This window comes from Gasterosteus aculeatus, chromosome 14 (assembly GCF_964276395.1).
Source record: "Gasterosteus aculeatus chromosome 14, fGasAcu3.hap1.1, whole genome shotgun sequence".
Lineage (NCBI taxonomy): Eukaryota > Metazoa > Chordata > Actinopteri > Perciformes > Gasterosteidae > Gasterosteus > Gasterosteus aculeatus.
In genome coordinates, this window is record NC_135702.1 from 9080898 (window position 1) to 9105534 (window position 24637).

Below are 24637 nucleotides of genomic sequence, written 5' to 3' on the forward strand. Positions count from 1 at the left end.
GCCTTCAGTGCGGGAGATGCAAGCACATACCAGGTATGACCCTATAGAGGGGAAATATTAAAGATAATCTGTTGACCTTCATTGAAGTGAGTAATGGGAGCTACATCCACGTACCGGTCCTGTTCCTCTACCGTTGACCTTGTTCCAATCGGTAAGCGATCCAACACGCGTAAACATAATGTGCCTTTTGAAACTGACCCTTTTGTCAATGACACTTACAGGTCGCGTTCAAAATCTCAGAGGAACTCTTGAGATACCTGAAATGTTCCAATGTTGTTGCTAAGAACCGCTGTGTGAGCTAATCAATGAGCTCCTCTTTTAGCAGCAGATATGAAAATAAACAACTTTTGGATTGTCTTTTTGAGATCTCATAGTGGCTTTGGACCCACAACAGGCCATAAAAAAGTGTGATTAGAGTGATGGAAAAGTACTTGTGTAAGATCTGGCCAGTTTTTGTTAAAAAACAAACAATCAACCCAAATGTGAATGGATCACAGTGGGTTGTATTGTGTTGCATAGATCAATAGATGGGGTTTGTATTGGCGTCATTTGTGCTTCTGCTGTAAAGGTCCAGCTGCCGGAGCTGCCGGAGCTGCCGGAGCTGCCGGAGCTGCCGGAGCTGCCGGAGCTGCCGGAGCTGCCGGAGCTGCCGGAGCTGCCGCTCACTCTCCTCTCAGCGAAGAAGTCTCCCTTTTGTTGTCGTTTACGCGTTTTTGTCAGTTTTTTCTTGCATTGTTTTTTAAGACCGCTCTCAGAGTTTCAGTGTTTAGTTTTAATAAGAGTGGCTGTAGGTTGTGTGGAGCCAGTTGTCTTCTTTTTTTGGAGCATGTGGCCAAATCGTACACACTGCACCTTTAACTTCTAGGAGCAGCTCAATAGACTGGGATTTTCAGTAAAATGAATATATCATCACATTCAAACTCCTTTATACCGCATGTATGTTGTGCATTACATTACATTACATGTCATTTAGCTGACGCTTTTATCCAAAGCGACGTACAATAAGTGCATTCAACCATAGGGTGCACTTTAATTTGCAACAATGCATCACATAATGTAAATTGATCATGTGTGTTTTAAGTTGCAAACATACAAGTAATTATCATTGCCAGATACACGTACTGCAATATAAAAAAAAATACTCACGTACACTTACTTATGTGCAGTATTTGAGACAATCTAGTTACCGTTCGCCATGAGCCAGACAAACCGGTCTGACACGGCTTCAACAGCGGGCTCATTTGGCTCAGTTCCCCCCTCTGCTGGTGGATCCCTGAAACTGCAGCAATGATCAACACACTAGAAACAGTTATTGACGTGATGTTCGCCAACTTATATCCCATGCAAATAAACGCTCATTACCAATGTGTAAGCTATGAACACGTAAAGTGCCTTTTATATGTGCATCATGTATCGGTTGACACGTTACGCAAACAGTGTAACATCGAGAAAAGAGCCGCAGCTGACGATACAAGCAACGATGTTTCATTTTTCCCGTAAAACGGTTTTTGTAACCGGTTTCCTTGATATTCGGCACGCGGGGGGGTGAATTACGAGGACAAACTGTGATTTTGGACAATGACGTTGACTCCCGCGCGTCACCGTCCAGCTCTCAGACGCGTCTCCGGAGATTTACGAAGGAACCCCGAAATGTGGCCAAATCACGCCCCCGTGTTCGGAGAACCTTCCCACGCTGTTCCTGCGCCCCCGATTCGGGGCGGAAGTTGTAACATCGGCGCTCTCTCCGGGTCCGTTTGGACATGTCCCCGGAAAAAGCGAGCAACCTTGTAGGATAAACCGGGGGGGGAGTAAAGGGTGGGGGAGGCGAGTCTTTCTTGGACTGCTGACGCGTCCAGGCGGCGCCGCGCAGAGGAGCCGCTTCCACCATGTTACTGCGCTTTTTAGCTTTGGGGGCCTTCGTTTTCCTCGCCGACGGCTACTTTTCGGAGGAAATGTACCCGGAGGAGTCGAGGATGCAGCCCCCCACGGTGGTCGTCGTTATTTTAGCCAGGAACAGCGCACATTCGCTGCCGTACTACCTCGGTGCTCTGGAGAGACTCAACTACCCCAAAGATCGCATCTCCGTGTGGTGGGTTCTCCTGCATGCACTGCCCCCCCGTCCGTCCCCCCTTCTCCCTCCTTTAACCCACCGTGGCAGCCGATCAAAAGGTCATTGGCATTTAAATTAGTTTGCGAAAGCAGCAGCAGCAGAACCCCCCCCCCAAAAAAAATACCTCCCCTGTTCCCTGTGCGCCTTCCACTCCGGCGCACTCGCTCCCCACTGCGGACCGCCTTCGTTTTTGTTTAGTTCTTCCGTTGTGGAGCTCGTTGTAACTGATAACCTTTCCTCAGCACTCATTGTGATGCAAATATAACTGACGTTAGTGATTTAAAAACCACAAGCTGAATTATCCTCTGTACGCCTCTGTGGACACTTCAGTGTACTTTATGCGTCTTAAAGTGACCCCTTGTCTCATTTAACTCCCCTTCTGTCAAGTTACAGTTGTGTTTAGTAAAACTGGATTTGATAAGAGTGGCTCTGATACTCTATGGCCATATGTCAACGATAAATGTGTTGTGTGTACTTTGTCTAGTTGTGTATTGAAGTAGACCGGATTCCTCATACAAATCAAAGCTTCCGTGACCGTATCAGTAATGACCGTAATAAAGGAGGTTTTCTAGAAATCAATTGACAAGTTGTAATAATACTTTGTCGGAGTGACGCAAACATCGATCAGATTAATTAACATGTAGGCACCAAATGGCCTGCGCCTTCCCAGAGATGTTGCGGCGGCCTCTGCTTTGCAAAGAAACCAACTTTCTTAGAAATAGTTGGAAGCTTAGAAGAAAAAGAGTTTGAAGGCACATTTGATGTGAATATCAAAATGCAATAACATCGTAACCGTGGGCTGCTCCCCCCTGATCAAGAATGTGCTTAAAAAAACATAAGCTAGAGTTATTATTTATCCACCTTGACGATGTGTTGGAAACTCCCCCCCCCCCCCCCCCCTCATTAAACATCAGCCCCCAGTCTTACGACCTGCTTCCCCTGTGCTCTCCAGGGCGGCCACGGATCACAACACCGACAACACCACAGCCGTGCTGAAGGAGTGGCTCACCGTCATGCAGACGTTCTACCATTATGTCGAGTGGAGACCGATGGAGAAGCCCACGTAAGTGCGACTGTCATGTATCGTATTCACAGCAGGGATCTGGGGAACGCCTTCCAGATCCTGTGTAGATCCAAGCGACATGAACTCGTCTCTTATGACCTCTGCGGTGCAACCGCTTGCATAAAGATAACACACTTTTCCACTTTGCATTAATAAGGAATGATGCAACACGCCTCTTCTTCTCCGTAAGCCCCGACCGTGTGGACGTGCCTCTGAGTCGAAAAGGCCATTACTGGAAATTGTTTGTGCATGCCAATCATACGTTTTGACTGCTAATCTCCTTACCTAACTGTCGGCCTAGCTGTTTTTTAAGCTGGTTGTACAGTGGCTCTAACATATTCAAACCATTCAGTCTAATTACGTTGGGCATGAGAGAATGGAAAGCCAGCGCAACAATATGCTGTAATGTGCTTAATGTGCCTCTTTGTTTAGGTCCTACGCAGGAGAGTCGGGTCCCAAGCATTGGCCCAACAGCAGATACGAGTACGTGATGAAGCTGAAGCAGGCGGCGCTCGACTTCGCCAGGAAACGGTGGGCCGATTACATCCTGGTACGTGATAAGATCACATTTGTTCCCTCTCTGCTGCTTATTATTCCATCCAAGAACGAGCTCGTCTCGTTGCGGAGACGAAACGACTGCGGTCACTCTCCTATTCTCCCCCTCTCTCGCCTCGTTTCAGTACGCCGACGCAGACAACATCCTCACCAACCCCGAAACCCTCAACCTGATGATGGCAGAGAACAAGTCGGCCATCGCCCCCATGCTGGACTCTCAGGGGGCGTACTCCAACTACTGGTGCGGCATCACTCCACAGGTGAGCGTGGAGCTGATAGTGATGCATCTTCTTTTACAAGGGACAATCCGTTGGGTTGGAGAACATTGGCCGCATCCAAAAATGACACATTTCTTCACTTTCTGACACCATCTCTCTCTCACACTCAAGGGTTATTACCGCCGAACGGCAGAGTATTTCCCAACGCGTCATCGCCACAGGCTGGGTTGCTTCCCCGTGCCCATGATCCACTCCACCGTGCTGTTGGATTTACGGAAGGAGGGCATGAAGAAACTGGCCTTCTACCCGCCTCACAAGGACTACTCGTGGCCCTACGACGACATCATCGTGTTCGCCTTCTCCTGCCGCGCCGCAGGTCGGTCAGAGCTCCTTCCCGTCTTTTGGGAGGGAATTGAATGTCCGGCCCGTGAGCCAATGAAATGATCTAATGATTCATCTTTGATGGCGATCAGAGGTGCAGATGTATCTGTGTAACAAGGAGCGCTACGGCTACCTGAACGTCCCGGCCAAGCCTCACCAGACCGTGGAAGACGATCGTCTCAACTTTGTCCACGTCCAACTCGAGTCCATGAGTAAGAGCAGATTGCGTTCGCTCTTGATATTGTTAACGACGGATGCTGACTACTGGGAATGCAAATCAAACCAACCGTTTACCCTCTTCGTTAAACAGTCGATGGTCCTCCAATGCGCCCGTCCAGATACGTCCATATGTTCCCTAAACAGAGAGACCTCATGGGCTTTGATGAGGTAAGAGACGTGTCGTTATCTTTTTCTGCTCAATTTTGCTGTTTGAATATTCATTTTGCGTCTGTACATTTTAACCAAACGTCGCAGCGTTTGAGTCTAATAGGATTATCACAAAGTCACATTATTGGGGTTTATTGTTACATAATTGCACTAAATCCTGATCGGTATTTATCTAAATGGTGACGTTTTGATCGCACACAATGGGCCACAAAATACTGAAGGGAAGCCTGAAAAAAATCAGAAGAATTTTAGTTTAAAAAAAGTACGGACTTGTCTAATCACAAACATTTCAGTAATACGAGTTAAACAACTTATTGTCCTCCTCTGCCCAGATATATCTGATTAATCTGCGACGGCGTCCCGACCGCAGGGACCGGATGCTGTTCTCTCTGAACGAGCTTGAGGTCGACGTCAAGGTGGTCGACGCCGTGGATGGGAAGTGAGTACGACCGAATACAGCTGAAAGATATGCATCCCTTAATCTGCGGTCCCTCCCTTTACTCTTTCCCCTTGGAAATATGATAACACCTGTGTGTGTGTGTGTGTGTGTGTGTGCGCGCGCGCAGTGCACTGAACAGCAGTGACATTAAGCTCCTGGGCGTTGACCTGCTGCCAGGGTACTATGACCCGTTCTCCGGACGCACCCTCACTAAAGGAGAGGTGGGCTGCTTCCTCAGCCACTACTTCATCTGGAAGGAGGTGAGAAAAAACCCCATCTTTATTGGTTTGACTGACAGTGAGAATATTACAGGTAAAATAACGGCATTAAGAGGATTAAGCTTGGCATCGGATAGAAGGATTTCTCTCAGGACTTTGTATCCAATCTGATTATCAAATGCAAAGCGGTCAAAAAATTGCATTCACTGCACTTTTTCAGGTATAAATATATAAAAAAATATGGACTTAAAATGTTGTTGCTACTGGCTAATAACTTGAGACTCATCCGTCTTCGTCTCCGCCCGGTCTTTGTTTCTCCGTTAGTTTTGAGCATCTGTTGGTCCCTCTCTCCTCAGATGGTGGACCTGCAGATGGACAAGGCGCTGGTCTTTGAAGACGACGTTCGTTTCCAAGCCAACTTCAAACGACGAGTCCTCACACTGATGGAGGAGGTGGAGCAGGCAGAGCTGGACTGGGACATCATGTAAGATGGACACGTTGTACTCTCCCTCTTCTTGTTCAGGCAGCGACCAGTCACATCCCTCATTTGTGTCTCCGTGTTTCTGTGGTTAAGGTCTCTGCAAGACATCGAAATCAATGTTTTCAATTCAGATTATCAGAGTAAACTTCAGACGCAGATCGAAGGCCCGTTGAAACAATCCCTCTGTGGGAAGATTGGAAATGTACCAGCGTCTTCCTTCATACTGTGTTTGCGTGACGTCCTGAAAATGGTTAACAGATGCAGAGCAAATCTTGCAAAAAAAAAGACAACCCTCCAAAATGATTTCCAGCACATGTGGCAACACAGAACATCGGCCTCGCCGCAGGTTTCTGGATCTCTATATATAGCCGTAGTTTTTTTTCTTGTCGGCTTGTCGTTGTTGCAGATACTTTGGCAGGAAGCAGGTGAATCCTGGAAATGAGGAGGCAGTGGAGAACATTCACAACCTGGCAGTCGCCGGCTATTCGCATTGGACTCTGTCCTACGCCGTCTCCCTGCAGGGAGCCCAGAAACTGCTCAACGCCGAGCCGCTGTCCAAGATGCTCCCTGTCGATGAATTCCTCCCCATCATGTATGACAAACATCCCAAGTATGTATGAACCAAATATCGAAACTGTTTATATAAACAGATGTGTCCGTGGCAGACTTGTGCTCAGCTTTTTGGGCGGTGAATTCAGCAGGATGAATGAAGTTATGAGGAGGAATCCAAATGACTTTTGTTTCCAGGAGGTTCACATTTCTGTTTTTAATTAAATGTGTTGACAACTCGACCGATTGGACCGATTGCCAAGAACTAGTACTGACTTTCCAGAAGAAAGAACTTTGACTGTGGCGCATGGAGTAGAGAGGGTGCGCTGGGAACCGCAAGGTTGGCGGTTTGAGCCCCGTCTGCTCCATGTCCCCTGTCGAAGTGTCCCTGAGCAAAGAGGCCTAACCACTAATTGCTCCCCGGGCAAAAATTTAAAAAAACATGAGTTAAAAATGCAATGCAAGTCGCTTTGGATAGAAGCGCCAGCTAAATGACCTGTAATGTAACTGAGCACAATCATCAGCCTCGGCTGTACTTTGTGTTTAGTGCCAATTAATGTGTTTGCATGCTTAACACCCTAAACTAATACCACTAGCATGGTAAACCTCATACCTTACGAACATTAGAATATCCGCATGGACATCATGACTTAATTGTTTGAAAATATAAATAGTGACTTGCAGTAATTGTGTCATCTTGAGAACACTTTAGTTTTATATAATATACACTTCACCTCAAGAATCTCTCTTTTTTCTAATCATTTTCAGCATTTCTGCAGCCCTGACCCAGTTTCTAACCCCAATCTCCCTCAAAGGACTTTTCTCATCATCCCACAGTCATGATCTAGCAGACCAACCGAGACTCATATTGGGGCACTGACTCTTACAGAAGAAATGCACCTCGGGGCTGAAAGAGGGGGGGGGGGGCTGCAAACCACAAGGCTTGGCAGTGTCTGTGTGCTCCGTCATGTGTGGAGAACTGGCTTATAGCCAACTCACTTTCTCTATTCTCTCTCTCACCTCTGTGCTTCTAATTCGATATGCTTGACTAGTCGGCAAAGGACGCACACCGGCCGCACACTACACAGCGGCGCTGCTGTCGCCCTCCACGCCGAGAGAAGCTCGAGCAGGAGTCTCTGGTTCCATCGCTTGTAAAAATCAGTGGATTCCAAATTAATCCACAAATAACAGCAATGTTGATTGAAGATAAAAACGTATTGAAACCAGACCCAAATATTTTTAGTCCGATGGTTTTGTTTTTCTTATGCAGGCCGGTAATATATTAAAGTTCATATTCAAACAAATCCAATCTATATGATCTTCATCACTGTTCTCTGTTCGCAGTGAGGACTACAAGTCCCATTTCCCCAACAGAAACTTACAAGCCTTCAGCACGCGCCCCCTTGTGGTCCAGCCGTGTCACTACGCCGGCGATGCCCAGTGGGTGAGCGACACCGAGACGTCCACTCTGTGGGACGACGACAACGTGCGCACCGACTGGAGGGGCTCCCACAAGACCCTGAAAGGGGCCCCGCCGCCAGCAGACGTGCTGTCAGCGACCTACAAGGACGAACTTTAGCGGCTCCGGAGCCGACGCAACTCTGGAGAGCCCCGAAGGTCAAAACGGCCTCAAGGTCGGAGAGCCAGATGCCGAGGAGAGAGTGTTTTTCCCAGACTTTTATTCTCAGTCGCTGCACACTGACAGCAAGAGTATGGCTTTGGATGGGAAAACAACATCAGGGACGGTGTTAAATGAGGTTGTTTGTAAAGAAATGTCTTTTAATACTGGTGATGATTGGATTCCTGTAATGTTAATTGGACAGCATTTCAAATCGGCGGCAGAGAGGTAACTTTTGTGTGCTGACTGAGGCTTCAGTAGCTGCACTGTTCACAAGTCAAAGTCTGCTGTTGGTATCGGTAGTATTTCTTTTTTTTCCCAGTTAACTCTGTCTGCCGGTTGTTCATGTTGTTTTTCATCCAGATACGTACTTGCATTCAGCCCAAAACTATTCTGACTCCAATCAATATTCCCATTGTCTTCAGAGCTTTAAAGCTCATGTGCCTTTTGGTTTCCAGGGACCATATGAGACCGTTTCAGTGGCGCCAGAATATATTATGAAAGGGTTTTGTAAGTGAAACTAACTAAATGGAAGTTTACCTTCGAACAGATTCAGCTTTTGTTTTTTAAAGTGTTTTGACATACATTAAGTATTTGAATCAGAAGGCATCGACTCATTAGACTATCTTCTCCTCTGTGTTTTATGTTTTTCACACTTAGCCAAGGAAAGGAAGATTTTTAGGTCAGTTTGTTATTGTTTGTTTGCCTTCTGGCTTTAAAAATGTTTTTTTGAAGTACCGAAACGGTATTCATATAGACTAGAATATATATAATATAATCCATTATTCTTGAGCTAAAACCACAAAATGTACACACACCAACTTTGAAAACAGTCGACAGGATCAGATTCGGGTGCGAGTTAAAAGTATATATTGTCAGTATAATAACACTCCACAACTAGTCCGTGTACAGTGTGTGTCATGTTTATAATATACTGGGATCACCAATTACCACATACTTTCAGTAAGTACATTTGGGAAACTTGCGTAAACCAATCACGAACGTTGAGATGTGAACTCCTGGTATCAGCTTGCGCAAACCAACTGCATTGTACTTATGTTTGAAATGATGTTCAAAGTGAAAAGTCAAATGTAAAATGCCTACTTATCATTACACGACGTAAACGTTCCAAAAGTGACCCAGTTTAATAATTGTCACACCCAAACTGTTGCCAAGCAATGCAACCCAATTGAAACTGTAAACTGTAGTAAAACAAAGCCTTGCTCACTCTGGAAGCATCACTGGGAACCTTAAATCTTCAAATGTTGATGGTGTTATTTTGATCCCCTTTATGGATTTAAATGATTCTAAACAAGTCATCTTTTTTACTTCATATGTCTTAATTTATTTGTCGAGTGTTTCTTGATAAAGTTGACGGGTGAGTCACACGACGTGATGCAAAGAAAGCAAATTGCCTTTCTGACAAAAGCCTCTCTGTGTTTGTGTCTTTGAGCAATACATTTGTATTCAGACATTTTACAACAGGATACTGTTGTAGTAGTTTTTCTCATGTCATTGTGCTTGTGAGTTTTGTATCCGTTAATAAACTTTCTGTTGACAGAGAGGTTCGTGGTCAATCGAATAAAAAGCCCTTTTAGGTGTTGCATTGACAGAAATCCACCACAAGATGGTTCCGTTCTTCTTTTTGTTAACTCAAAGAATTGACCCAAATGGAAATTTGAAAAGGGGGCGACCGCATGGATTGTTTTGTTCATAAACTTGTATAATAGTGAAATAACTTATTTAATTCATATACCTTTTAACAAACATGTTAGTATTTCAGGAGCAACGCTGTCTGTTCTGTTAAAGTTAAGGTGCAGCAAGTCCTATCATATAATATTTATCCAGCTGTATCGTGATGTTACGTGATGTCACTCAGCATGTAGAAGTCTTCTTAACTATCAGTGAAACATACAGATCGTCAGAGCGAGAAATAATTTCAACATTTAATTCATTTAAAGAGCTTTTTTCTACACACACACACACACACACACACACACACACACACACTTTGCACACACAAACGGCTGTATGCCAACACACATGTTTAGCCGTAGGCATACAGCTGTGCTACGACTTCCTTGAGTTGGATCATCTGGATTACTTGACCTTATTTCCTTCTGCAGCACCGTGCCACAGATCCGAATGCAGGAAAAGTAACTAAAGGTTGCAACATTCACAAGATAGGCGCGCTGTTTGCATAAGCATACCACACACTGTACATGTATGTGGATGTAAAGGTGTGTGTGTGTGTGTATTCGTCATGCCCCCTAATGACCAGTTTGGAAACATGGTAATTCAGCTACATGAAAGGGTTTTGGAAAAATACGACAAAGGTCAAATGTTGGTGTAGACAGCCAGGACACACACGCACACACACACGCACAGAGACACACACACACACACACACACAGAGCGATCGGCTGCAGCTCTTAAGCTCTCCTGCTTCGGGCTGTATGAACAGGAGAGAACCTCCTCGCACATGAGTGAACCTAAACTCAGCGCCTTATTGGCTGCTGGCTTGGAGTTGTGCAATCATGAGGTCAGCTTGGCAGGCAGCGGATTGCATACGGCTCAAAGCTGCAGTCCCACGGCTTCATGGTGTTGTGCTGCTGGGGGGAAGCAGGGTTGTCTTTTTGATTTTCAAACCACATAATCAGCATTTATTCCCCTGCTGCAAGATTACCACGGCCGTTTATTACATTTCTCACGCATACAAACTCTACATTCATGATGTTTCCTGTAGATTGTGTGTTGTGCTTCTGCTTGGTTTGGTCTGTGGACCGCGAGGCCTCTGAGCAACAGCTGCTGCCCTAACGTCCCCTTACACGCAGTTTTTATAAATCAATCTAAATAAAACTCCAGATTTATCGACTTCTTGCCATTCTCCTGTGAATGAGTTTACTCATCTCATGTAAATATAAGTTACTCAGGATGTACACAGCCCAATAACTGGCTTTGCTACTAAATTACCCAATCAATAAAACAGCGTGTGCTCCCTGGTGAGCTAACCAATATCCAAAAGTGGCCATTTGCATTTAGAGAGCTAAGCACGTGCTCATACACTTCCTCCCAGATAACTAGGAGAATGCTGTTAGTAGTGTACACTGCATACAGCAGGTCAGAGCCAACAGCCTTATTAGAATTAAGTAGCTACTGCAATGTTCACCTGGGAGTCTCAAGGCCTTACCGTACAGCGGATTCAACCCTCTACAAATGTCTTTAAAAAAAAAGTTTGTGATTAATCAATATAGACAACTTTCACGTCTACGAGTGTGTATATATATATATATATATATATATATATATATATATATATATATATATAGAAAAAAAATATATCTATATATCTATATATATATATAGGCTATATATGGTTAGACAACAATAGCAACAAAGTGCTTTGCAAGGATTGTAATGTTGTGCCAGACGCACACACCTTTGCACATATACATTATATATTTCACGACAGAGCAGAAATACGGACTGTCTGTATTGAAAGGGGCGGGTTTGGAGCTGTGATTGGGCTGCAAACTGTCGATACGCCCCCTTTAGCTGCCACTTGACCACGCCCACTCGTGCTGTGCGAGGTGCAGGTTTGACAGCTGCTGGATCGCAGCCCACGCCGCCACGCTTTGACACGCGGCTGGTCTCCGGTACACACACACACACACACACACACACACAAGTACTGGGCCATTTTTACTTCGTGACTCAAATCTTGCAAACTTTTTTTTTTCCCGCCCCCGCCCTGAGTGTGTTTTCTGGGACCATCGTTGAAAGAGGAACCGAGCGTAAGTGCACATGGAGCCCGTTTCCGTCATGGCGCACGGGTTGTTTTCCACGCAGCAGCAGCAGCGCCTGTGCCACGTTACAGCTCGGATCTGCTCAGGCGGTTGGGTTTATTTTTGACATAACGTCAGTGTCAGTTAACTAAAGCAATGATATGCTTCTCCGCTGAAGCAGAGTAGGAGCTACACAGTCACTCCGCCAAACGTCTCCGTAAACGGCCGACTCGCGAATGTGGTTCGAACCACAAAGCTGCAACTTTGTTGCATTTGTTGCATTACTGATCGGTATTGCAACAAAGTTGCATCCCAGTGTTCTTTCAATAATGTACGACGCAGTGAACCGTGATCTCTATGAGGGAAAAATAACATTTCTTTCTGCTGTTTGACTGAACATATTGTGAATGTTATGAAATAATGCACAAATTATTTTGAGACTTAGTTTGGCTTATCTTTGCATATGCATTGACTGTAAATGTGTGTTATCTTTGGTTTGGATTTGCTTTTTCTGTAAATAACCTTCAAGAAAGTTGTATTACACATACAACTGTACTCTGCATGAGTACAATCCACTTGTTCCTGCAGCATCGCCCTGCTTTATTTGTGTCCTGTGGCTGATCTCAGGGGCCATGGCGTTCCTTGGGCGTGCAGTCCGGCGTGTGGCGTCGGCAGTGCGGCCTCCTCTCTCTCCGTTGTGCCGGACGACCGCCCGGTCCTACAGCTCGGAGCCCACTAAGGAAAAGAGTGTTCCCTACGAGAAGACGCTCCAACAAAAGGATGACGCCTCCTCTGGACCCACTAAACCGCTACCCAGGTTGGCTTACTGGATGGATGATGTTAACCGTATCAAAAGTGACCGTTAACGTCCAGTAGTTTTTGTATTGTGAGACCAGCTTCTGTTTGAATTCTTACGGTTTGCATTAAGAATAAACAAATCGCGGGGAAAGTTGAGGGTTTGTGCAACGATCAATGCATTATGGATCGGTTGATAATGGAGGAGTAATGGTCATGATGACCTCTGCAATGATGAGAACAGACTGCAGGTGATCTATGGATCCCTTAACTTGTCATTTCATTGTTTGGTTTATAAATAGTTACGATCTTTTACTCAATAATACAAAATCTAAACAATCCACACTGTCCATTGGGTGTGGACTTCCTATTTAAAAGACACTTTCTGTCTGGTGTCCTCTTGTGTAACTTTTACTTTTATGTATGTTTATCCAAAATGACCTTTTGTTTTTGACTTGGTTCAAATGAATGTCGCCCTCATTCCAATGTAAAAGCCATGTCCGCAGCTCACCTGTGGTTACCTGCCGCCTGCCTCAGATCAGCGGATGTAGTGGTGATCGGCGGAGGCAGTCTGGGCTGTCAGACCATCTACCACCTGGCTAAGATGGGGATGACCAACGTAGTTCTGCTGGAGAGAGACCGACTGACTGCTGGCACCACCTGGCACACTGCAGGTAACAAACCGCATCGAATTAAACCATACACCCTAAATGTTCTCTGCACCACAAACTGTATCCTTTTTTTACATATCCCGTTCTTCAAGTCATGATGAAGTATGTGTGTTCACTAGGCCTTCTGTGGCAGCTCCGTCCCAGTGATGTTGAGGTAGAGCTCTTGGCCCACACCAGGAACGTGATCAGCAAAGACCTGGAGGAGGAGACGGGTCTCCACACAGGCTGGATCCAGAACGGAGGACTCTTCATCGCCTCCAACAAGCAGAGGCTGGACGAGTACAAGCGCCTCATGTCGGTAAGATCGAAGTTTGTTTTATGTGATAAAAAAACATTGATCTTCTGCTCCATGAAGTGAAATAAAGTCATAGAAATAAAAGCTCTATTTTATTATTTCACTCATTGATTGATTCATTGATTTAAAAGGACTGTAGAAGACAGAGAAAACATGAAATGCATAAGAATTTTTTTTTTTTGAAAATTGCAATACATTTATGCTATATGCAAAAAACGGTAAATCTCAGTAATGTTCCACAAAACTAATCCATGGTTCCAAAATCATTTTGTGTGTAGGAGATTCATATGATCACTGCCAACTGTATGTAGACAGCATATGTAAACAGGCTGCTAAAGTGCATGCAAGGAATTTGACGTTTATTGGCATTTTCTACCCACGTTTCTAAAGAAAATGTTAATTGTTTCTGTAATTTAGAGGGCTGCCAACAAATAATGGTTCATAAATAATTGTGTTATTTGAGGTGATGAACCCTGTTGTCACAATTACCAAATAGCAATACCTGATATAAACTTGATTAGTGTGTACAGCTCAGGCTCCCAGTTAATTAGCAGTTGTTTTTTTTTAATAGTTGAAACATATTTTCAGCTGTTCCTCTGGGCTTTAAATGGCAGACTTAATATTTGGGTCTTGAATTGCTCAACACACATACATGATTGGCAAAAAGGCTTTGTGTACCTTGGGTATGTGTGTTTGAAGTGCAAAGTACGCATGAGACTCCATCCCCCCACGGAGTGAACCTGATCTAGCCATGAAGCAGTAAAAATATTCTGCTCAAAACAATCCTCAGTTAAATCCTAATTAATAATATACTGCTGGTGGCTGATAACGAACTCCTCCTTCAGGAAGTGTTGTGCAAAGTTCTCATTTGAAGTATAAAGGTGATGCACATGATCAAATAAGTGGAAAACAATTATTTTAGCAGAGAATATAACCAATAAACCCTGAAATCTCCCCTAATTTCTAGCTGGGTAAAGTCTACGGTATAGAGTCCCATGTCCTGTCCCCCGCGGAGACCAAGGACCTTTATCCTCTGATGAACGTTGATGATCTGTACGGAACCCTGTATGTACCAAAAGACGGCACCATGGACCCAGCAGGCACCTGCACCACCCTGACCAGAGCTGCCGCTGCCAGGGGGGCCAAGGTAAGCGCGCTCGCCTGCTGATAAACTTGATGGTTCCTGTGCAGTTTCAATGAATCTTAATCTGGCTTTTACCACATGAAAGATTCCGACTGTTAAGCCAGCTGACCAATTGAAAAGCGTGCATACTCGCTGCTTGAAGACGGCATCAGGCTGAAAAAAAACGATGAGTTAAAGGATAAAGTTAGGCTGTTCCTTGGAACTAAATTAAAGTTATAATACAGGAGATGGGGAAAATCCAACCTTCACATGAAAGCGCTATTATTGCTACTCGATCATCAGAGATGCAAGCGTGTGTTTCTCGCATCAATGCTAACATATCGAGTATCATCATATTCACTAAATTCAGAATCCTGCTCATTAATGTCCTACCAGCTTGTCTTTGTCAGATAAAAATCCAACCATGGAGTTCATCACTCGTGTGGCGTGACCCTCCCCGTTTGTCAAACTGTTTTGGATGTAGTTTCTCGTGAGCGTCAATCATTCCGTCCTGCTGCTATGATTCAACATTTCATCCCATAAATTACTGGCCGTGCCATTCTGACAGAACTGATGGCATTAACTTGGCCCCCTCGCTAGCAAACACCAAGACCGCTTCTAATAAACTTGAGCTCGGTTTTGCCCCAAAAGTGACTCATTCAGTTTTGGTTTCTTTCAGTTGAGAAATATTGCAAAAAAAAACAAGCCCGCTATTAATGAAAAACATGGAATTTCTAGTTCATACCTTGAAACTTTTCTCGTTTGGACTTCTGGAACTTCTTTTTGACTGACCCATTTAGTCCTTTCTAGCTCGCCTTTAATTTGTGCAAAATGCAGTGGCGAGGAGTACGTATGTTCATCCTATGAGTGCTTTTCAATAAAGGTATTATTAAATGTATCGTATAATACAGAGGATGTACATGTACGTGCAGTCTAGTAAACAAATAGTATTTAACCGATACATTAACTGCGCAATTCTACTACACCAAATCATAATTAGGATCTTTCACCACGGTGTGGATGCTTCAGTTTTGTGTGCTTTATCATGACACGTTATGTTAATCGTCCAGAATGGATAACCGAATGCATGGACCACTATAAATAGCTTTAAAGATGATGCTAGAAATGATAAGCAAATTTTGACTTTGATTTTTTTTATTTTTATGAATATCTTGATTTACTCTTTAACTCGCACGGTTTTGAAGAATTCCTGCTTTTCTGCAGATAAAAAAAGCTCATAATATTAATCAATAACTCAAGCATATACTTTTTTTAACATACGTCTTTTCACCAGGTGATTGAGAACTGCCCCGTGACCGGTATCCAAGTGCGGGCAGATGACTTTGGTGTGAGGAGGGTGAAGGCAGTGGAGACCGCTCACGGGACCATTGAGACGCCCTGCGTGGTGAACTGTGCAGGTGGGATTCAGACGAGATCAGCTGACTAACAAACAAAACCACAGATTAAATACAGTTTGGGTTTATTTTATTAGCGTCTCCGTGAGATTGCTACGAGGTTTTAAATTTAAAGTAAATAAACAATTTGGTGCAATTTTCGAGTGTTTTTTGTGTCATTCTCATGTTTGCCTCTTCGTGTTCCATGCAGGTGTCTGGGCTACCAAGCTGGGGCAAATGGCTGGTGTCAAGGTGCCTCTTGTTGCGATGCATCATGCCTATGTGGTGACAGAGAGGATTGAAGGCATACAGGTAGGATGCTGCACGTGTTGTAGCTCATCGACCTCATTGTGGTTTCATGATATGTTGTACAGAAAATGTGATCAATCAATCACAGAAGTGGACCCGGATTATACTAGTTACTAGTCTGCCATCTGGTTTATTGGGGCTTCTACAAAGACAAAGTCCAATGGAGATTTATCTGGTGTACAAATCTGTATTTGAGATGTCCTTTTAAATTATGTTGCTCCAAACATCGTATTTGCGCTTGTTGTGTTTGCGATCGACAACGATGCCAATTGCTGGCAATTTATTACTTTCCAACGTAAACAGGAGACGGTCACGTTCTTTGTCTTAATCCGTTTTTCCTAACGTAGAACAACCGAAACGTTTGTAATCAAACGTTATCACGCGTCTTTGCACAGTCCGGTTGGCTCCTGCAAACATTAACCACCTGCCTCCTCAACATATCGACCGCGCGGCCTAATTGGCAGCGACCCGACGCCCCCAAATGGTGGGACAGAGAGGTTCTCACACCAGCATTTCAATTTAGCACCTTTAAACACAATGTCGTTATTACCGTGTGAAAGTCATTCTGAGGTATCACATTTAGGATTATACGGCTTAAAGCTTGCATTATATTATGCATTCATAATGCAGTATTCGTGCCTCACTCATACAAACCGCTGCTGAAGCCTGGATTCTGGGTTTCTGCTCATTAACTCCCTGTCTGTATTATCTCTGAATGACCTGCAGGGGGCACTGTGATACTACAGACAGACCTGCGTGTGCTCATTTGTGTAAGAGAGAAAGGGACATTGATTTGTTTGCATCGTTCTAATGTTGATTTGTGTATCTGGGAGGTGCTTGTGGTCGGCTCTGTATGCAGATCTACGTGTAAACTTTACATGTGGTACACATGCGCGACTGTGCTCATCCTCTAGGGGCTGGATTCATGTGTTTGAAGAGCAGCTTAACCAGAATTACTGCCACATCATGTGCACGAACGTCACCCGGCACACGCAGAATGACAGTCGGAGGCCACCCGGGAAATCTGTTCCCACCGGGGGGGTCAGCGACCTGCCGGGTCAGCGACCTGCCGGGTCACAGCATGTGTGAATACAGGCCTTTTTCGCCCGCAGAGGCTTGCGGTGGCTTCAAATTCAGAATGCCCACTTGTGACAATGTGTTTTTCCTCTCTGAGCGCACAAAGGGACGAGTGTATTGAAGTCCGGCGTCGATCCCGTTGAGTCGCTGCTTGACTGTACTCGGCACGGAGGCGAGAGGAAGGCCGCAGTTTGGCCGCCGTTGTGCGCCGCTGGTAGTTTGGTTTCGTGCCCATGGAGCCAATTGAATTTGGGATGAAAAGCACCCCTGACTGAATGAATGTAGATGATACGACGCACATAAAAGTCTAACTGTTCGTAAGACACTTTGACAATATTTAATCAGACTCAAGGGGATGAATGCTTCTCTCTGCTGTCGTTTGGAAAGTAGATTTCATGGTGTGTCAGGAGAGGCCACAGCATACATAAAGATGCTCTATGGTTTGTTATGGGATGCCGCTGGAGCTGTTTTTCTGGTTGTTGTGTCCCATATTATATATTCTTTTCTGAAAGTTGTCATTTGTGTAAAGAATAGGAACGCACATGGGAAATTAGCTTTGGGAAATTCTCTTTTTAATGTGAGTTTAACAGCGTTGCTTTCTTTTTTTTAAATCTGGTTAGAATTATGTACCATCAACTTATCGTTGTGTCTTATGGATGTCAATTTAACAGTTCGAACTGCCAATCAAAGTTATCTCATGCATGTGGATTGACGCGCTGATAATTCTTTGGTCAATGGAACACAATTAGTTTGGACTGATTCCTGTTTTGAATGTTTGTTGCAGAACATGCCAAACGTCAGGGACCATGATGCATCAGTGTACCTGCGCCTCCAAGGTGATGCCCTGTCTGTTGGGGGTTATGAAAACAACCCCGTCTTCTGGGACGAGGTAAGCTTGAATATTATCTGAGTAGCAGTTATTATGTAACACAGTTATATCTGTTTAACTCGTACACAAAGATAAATGTCACAGTGGTTTAAAATATGGGCTTTATAGGGGGGATTTCTGTTCAGAGGTATCAGAATACAAAAATAGCTGTAGAAAAGGGGGATGACACAAAAAGCAGTGTACAGTTAGCACTATAGCGGAGGTTGCATTGAAGCAAGGTTGGTATGCTGAATGTAAATATAAATTGATTTATAAGTATGTTTCAACGCTAATGGAAGGGCCTAATGGATTCAGTGTCTTTTGGTAGATACCTCCTGCAGGGCTCAGTATTCAATTTGCATTTGAAGAGTGATTTGTTGTCATCCATAACATAAATATTGATGAGCATAGCATATTCTCCAAAAGCAATAAACACAGTCATTTTATGAACCCCATAGCAACTAATATATAAATATGTATATCATTTCTTTAAAACAGAAAAGGCTGTTAGGATGAGGGGAAATTATTCAAACAACTCTTTCCGGCTGGTACGAAAGGTAATCGCGCCGGTTTTCCTTTCAGGTTCAGACTGACGCTGTTAAAGGGCCGGCTGACTTTGGAGAATGATCTTTATAAAAGCTTTTAAATCGACGGGGGTTCTTGGTCTCAATGGATGTGCACTGGGTTCTTAAGAGCGGCGTGTTGAGCCGCAGGCTGGCCGCGTCGGGCACCTTCGCACTCTCTTTCCTGGCGTCTCAAACCGAAAACATTTCCCCGCTTGTGCGTTCCCGCTTCATTCAATTATTTGTCCTTTGAATCTGCGCTCCTCCAATGCAACGCAGTCCTGGACGCGTAGGTAAAGGTTTCTCTGTTCCCTACTGAGTGAGGACGAGCGGGGTCGATTTGCTTGGGAAGCACTGCTCCTCAGATAATAATAATAACCACAACACGCAAACATTTTAGACCGTACAATGAGTCTGTTATCCGGCCCGCCAGGACTCGGGGGGAAAACGCTGTTAAAGTAGGAGACTGACCGCTGTTCTGAAGTCGCACCATTCAGGAGCCAAGACGGAGAAGTTCAAGCAGAGGGGCGACCGGCTCGATACCGGCACATAAGGACAAATGTCAGACTCGTACAGTGTCGGAGAGCACAAGCTGTGGTGCTGGAGGTTTCGCTTTGAGCAGCTTTAGTCAGTCAGATTGGCGTAGGAGGGGAGCGTTTTAAGGCACTGAACGGCGAGAGATGTAAGAGCTGAAAGCTCAGTTTTCGGCTGAACACAGGAAGTTGCAGAGGTCCATAGAGGACCGAATAAAAACCTGGACCGGGTACTGTGAGGGATGTGAAGATGTTGATGCTCAGGGATTCTGCTGTGAGTCACATGTGGTGACCTTGACAGTGATGAGGATCAGACTTGTTGTTATTGACTCTGAGGTGGTGAAACTACATTGAGCGCGCAAGTCGTATGGATTCACTGTTCATGGAACAAAAAGCTGAGTGTTTTTTGTTTTTTTAAAGGGGCTATGATTTGTATAATAAAATATAAATAATGTGAGAGCTGTCGCTTGTTGTCATCCTCCAGAGAATTTAATCACCATACGTAAAAATAAAATGTAATTTACAGTTGCATTTCCTTGTTCATTCATTCGTTGCTTTACTATGCAAGATCTGCTCTTTGTCAGAGCACCATCAGAAAGCTGCATTATTCACTTCAGTATAAAATATATCTGAAACTAGTTTTAAAAATCTGGATAGGTTTGCATTAAAATGTATAAAATCTTAAATTATCCTTTAAATCCCTAAACCAGCAGCCGCTTCTGAGAAATCACACTCTTGCCTTTTGCCAACGTGTTTTATTTCTAAGGTGTCGGATGACTTTGCCTTCAGCCTGTTTGACCTCGACTGGGACGTATTCACGCAACACATCGAGGGCGCCGTCAACAGAGTTCCTGGTCTGGAGCAGACTGGCATCAAGTCCACTGTCTGTGGACCAGGTACTCGCACACACCAGTTGCACACAGGTTTACATTTGTCTGAAAATCCTGCGAGCCCTTCTTGCAAATTGCTTATAACATGATGCGGTACAGCAGGGAACAAGCATCCGTCACCACACTTCTTACATTAGACACGTTCTAATCGAAAAACTGAAATGTATCAGTTTGTAGAATATGTTGCGCAAACACTCCGCAATCACATTAGCTCGTAAATGCGGAACGGGGCGGACGGTGTGTCACGTTTGTGGACGTGGTTTGATTACGTCTGCAGCCCTGAACTGGATTTTTCATCAACGAGGTGTGAGGCAGCTGTTTGTAGAGTAATAAGTGAAACAGCTGACAACTAAAACATGCATTTACACAAAAATACCATTGAGCCCCCGTGAATGACGTGAATGAGGAAGATGGAAAACGGAGAAATGAGAAGGAAATTTGGGAAAGACAGAAATAATCAGCAAAGCAGTAATAGATCCATTTTCATTTGAGATAGTAGTGATTCTCCCGGTGAAAGAAGCTGCATAAGTAGAGATATAAAGAAGGAGGGATGAAATGTAGAGAAGAAAGACTGAAGCTCAGAGGGAGAGGATCAAAATTATGATTTTTATCAGTTGTTGCGGATTATCTTCCCAGCTGTGAATGTCACATTAAGGCATTACGTCTTTAGTTTCATTTCAAGCAAGTTTTTCCCTCATTTGAGAAAGTGTGTCCAAAGTTTTGACTGGTACTGTATTTAGGATTACGGTCATTTACATTTCAGCAGATAAGGTGAAAGGTCAAAGTTGAATGTAGCTGAACATCATATCATTGCACAATAGACGTGTTTGGGATCCAAAGAGGCCCACGCTTCTGCACATTAAAGCTCAACCAGTGTGAATATAATATTACGCGGTGTCGGGGGTTTAACAAGCAACCAGCCTTGTTTTCAGACAAACAATTGTGTTTAATGAATGATTTAGTTCACAACAGGGATAACCAAAAGAGCGGCATAAATTAGCAATCAACAAATGGCTGACGACCATTTATTGCACAGTGAAGCCTTGTGAGGCGTGAAGACGACATGGTCCTCTATGACACGACGTATAAGTAATGCATGGGAGGATAATGTCACCCCGGTGGTTAGCGTGCGTTTGTTACATTCGTCGCTCTGCTTTCTCTTCCCAGAATCCTTCACGGCGGATCACAAGCCGCTGATGGGAGAGGCGCCAGAGGTCAGAGGCTTCTTCCTGGGCTGCGGCTTCAACAGCGCCGGTAAGTTCTGCACAGACGGAAAGATTGAAGAAAGAACCGGGGAGGGACAATTTTACAGAAAGACGAGAAAGGAGAGGGGGCGATGAACGAGGAGGACGTCGACGTCCCAGACGAATGGTGCATATCGCTCACAGTTGTAAGAGTTTTTTTTATTATTTTTTTTTCCCTGAGGACCTCATGAAATGAGCTCCGAGGTTCTAAGCAGTCCTCCATACGCGGCAACACGAGCGGGAAGAATACAAGCCGTTTGATACTCTGACCCCGCCTCCGCCAACCTCTGTGCTCACTCCTGCATGCGGAGGAATTATGGAGGACTTTATCCAGAAAGAACACACACAACAACAAGTCACTCCATTACTTCACTCGTAGATGGGCTCACCTTTGACGTTAGACGGGCAGGAATGTGAGCGTCTCAGCAATCTGAGAACAGGGAGAGGGGGCGTAAAGGGTAAAGTAATCAACGGACGGTGGAGAGAAAGCTTCTCTTCTGCAGAGGGCCACAGGGCCGAGCCCTAAAGTGGTCCAGACGAGAAGGTTGAGCTCTAATCACGGACGCACACAGTCGTTTCAACACATGCACGCACGCACACACGCATGTTTCGTCCCTCTTGTTTTCTGCTTCTGACATGTTGTTTTTGCACGTTGGATGCAAACTACTGACCGAGCTCAGTCTCTCTGGCTCTCCTCTCTCCCAACCACTTAAGCCCCAAAGACTCATTGTGTGCATGTGCTGTTTTGTGGGTGAGTTAGCGTCTCGTTGTCTATTGCCAGATTAACAAGCTCACACACTGCTGCTCCTGAGCTGTTGGTAGCTTTCATTCCTCATTCATATTGTCTCATTTACTGGAGCTGCAGTGCTTATGGGTTTACGCTGCACATATTGTTTGTATATAAAGCCAAATAAATGCCGGCCCTGGCATTTCAGATGTGATCAGAAACAAGTAATTGAAGACTTGTCCTGACATTGTATTGGACATTTTTTGGTCCATCATAGTTTACGACGATTTATCACAATTATATAGTGACCAGATAAATTACATGCTTCTACATTATGCGGTTAACAATGTAACAATCCAATTTGAATGGAAGTGGATATTTTTGCTCTCCTCTAGCTTCGATGCGTCATGCTGGTAGGAAGCTCATTGAAATGGGCTCACGATACATCACACCTGGTAACAGTAATTTGGTTATTAACAATTTTGCACAGCAAGGCCCGCTTTCACTTGCCCGACACGCACGCACGCGCACGCACACACGCACACGCTTCAACACAGTCTGCGTGCACCGAAGCAAAACATTTGAGTATTAATCACAGCAGAAGCTCAACAATCTATTTTGCTCATGCCGTCCTCTTTTCACACCCGTCTCGCTAGTCACACACTGCCTTTTTGTCCCTCTGGCACGGAAAAAGTCCCCTGTCATTTTCACTCCATCACACAAAAAATCCTGCACACAGATGAACTCACACAGCGTATTTGGCTCAGGGCAGGAGAGGTGGGGTAATTCAGGATTCACGGGGTCAAAGTTGACTGATTCACATTAAGAATATCCATCACTGAGTGTGCAGTGACTTTTGGACTCTTCTGTTGTTTTCTTTACTTTTTTACAGTCTGGTCTCCAAGCAAACATTAGCTGCACTTACTTGAATTGTATGTGTTACCTAGCAACCTTAAAAGTTACTCTCTTATAGTAAAAATCAGCATGATGAGCTTTTGAGGGCATTTGTTCAATATCTTTTAAATTCTCTACCTCTTAACCACATCACCGTGTCGCAGGTGATCATTCGTGAGCACGATCAAGTTCCTCAAATCATATGCATCATCTAATAATTGCTGTGCAGTTTTTAGAATAAACACATCGACATCAACATATGCATCATTGGATACAACAAGCTATCGCCAACAAATGATGATAAGAACATTTAACCAGGTGTAAGAATGAGGTATCAACTCAGACATCCTCAGGTGATGCAGGGAATGTTTTGACCATTGTGTCGGGTGAAAAGTGCAATTGATTTATTTCCCCCTACAAAACAACCTGCACACAAAGGCTACTAAAGCAGAAAAGGTTGAACTATAACTCTCTCCCCCTTTAAAGCATTTTTGATTGACCAGCGGCATCACTGTAAATGTCAGAACACGCTGGGGAACTATTTAAAAATAATTTGCGAGCGCTACACGGGAAGCGGGAGCCGTGAGTGATCGAAAGTGGCATATACAGGAACAAATGTTCGCACGCCACGAGCAGACGGTAGCAGTGTGAGATTCCGATCGGGGTGAAGTGGAGAAGTTGACACGGCAGAGAGGATGGAGGATAAGGGGAGAGGAAACACGAGCATGAGGGTTCACACGCAGATACTCGTTATCTCGGGGGACATTTATCAGGACCACCTCGCCCTGCTCGTTCTCTCCACTTAGTCTCGGGAGAACTACGTCATCCAGCCACTCAAACATCCACCCGGGCGTTGCCCAGAGTCACCGTGTCTGCGGATGAGTGAAGCGATGACGGATGAAGGGAGGGGGCAGGCTGTGAGGGATGGAGAAGGGGGGGGGACGCAAGGACACAATGAACATGCTGCTGCGTGTTGATGCACGCGTGAACAACATGCACAAAATGCATGCAAATTATGGGAAACACAAGAGGGGGGGTGGGGGGGGTGTTATAAGGAGCAGTTCATTACCCCAGCGGTTTTGGGGAGCGGATGTATGAAATTGAATTGAATTTCCAGTGTTTGGTGGTCGGGTTGAAAAACAAGAAATCAGAGCTGCAGCCGCTTGGGTTCAGCTGATGAGGGCAGATTGCTTCCTGGGCCGCCGGGACCAAGGGTCAAATGATGGAACAGGGTTCAAAACAATCCTCAATGGGTCATACGACATATCCAGGCTCCAAAATAATGAGACGCACTCCGTCCTCCAGACGAGCAATCGGAGTGAGAGGAAAAGAGTTGTTTTCTTTTCATATTTTCCACTCTGAAAACTAATTTTCCTAAACCGGTGATTTGTCTGTTTTGAATGAGATTTCAGGGACGAAATTATTATTCAAATATGGATTTAAGGATAAG

At 44.6% G+C, this 24637-nt stretch overlaps 2 protein-coding genes across 3 annotated transcripts in view; both read left to right on the forward strand.

Annotated features, from left to right (window-relative positions):
- Positions 1-1645: 1645 nt before the first annotated feature.
- cercam (cerebral endothelial cell adhesion molecule) lies at positions 1646-9581 on the forward strand. The gene is made up of 12 exons (XM_040198395.2): positions 1646-2089; positions 3063-3173; positions 3606-3723; positions 3854-3988; positions 4118-4322; positions 4420-4539; positions 4638-4714; positions 5047-5153; positions 5281-5413; positions 5728-5855; positions 6259-6462; positions 7746-9581. Exons 1-12 carry the CDS (start codon positions 1887-1889, stop codon positions 7978-7980), a joined length of 1776 nt encoding a protein of 591 aa, XP_040054329.1. The 5' UTR covers positions 1646-1886; the 3' UTR covers positions 7981-9581.
- A 2011-nt stretch (positions 9582-11592) lies between these two features.
- Positions 11593-24637, forward strand: part of sardh (sarcosine dehydrogenase) — a 28075-nt gene continuing 15030 nt past the window's right edge. The window contains exons 1-11 of one of the 2 annotated variants that reach the window (XM_040198349.2): positions 11593-11675; positions 11776-11813; positions 12432-12621; positions 13137-13273; positions 13390-13568; positions 14533-14712; positions 15983-16106; positions 16294-16394; positions 18253-18357; positions 20199-20328; positions 21490-21576. In XM_040198349.2, the coding sequence (XP_040054283.1) occupies positions 12437-12621; positions 13137-13273; positions 13390-13568; positions 14533-14712; positions 15983-16106; positions 16294-16394; positions 18253-18357; positions 20199-20328; positions 21490-21576 (1228 nt within the window). In that variant the 5' untranslated portion in view covers positions 11593-11675; positions 11776-11813; positions 12432-12436. Of the gene's footprint in view, positions 11676-11775; positions 11814-12431; positions 12622-13105; positions 13274-13389; positions 13569-14532; positions 14713-15982; positions 16107-16293; positions 16395-18252; positions 18358-20198; positions 20329-21489; positions 21577-24637 lie in introns of those variants that run through there. The other variant, XM_040198350.2, reaches the window with a different exon arrangement.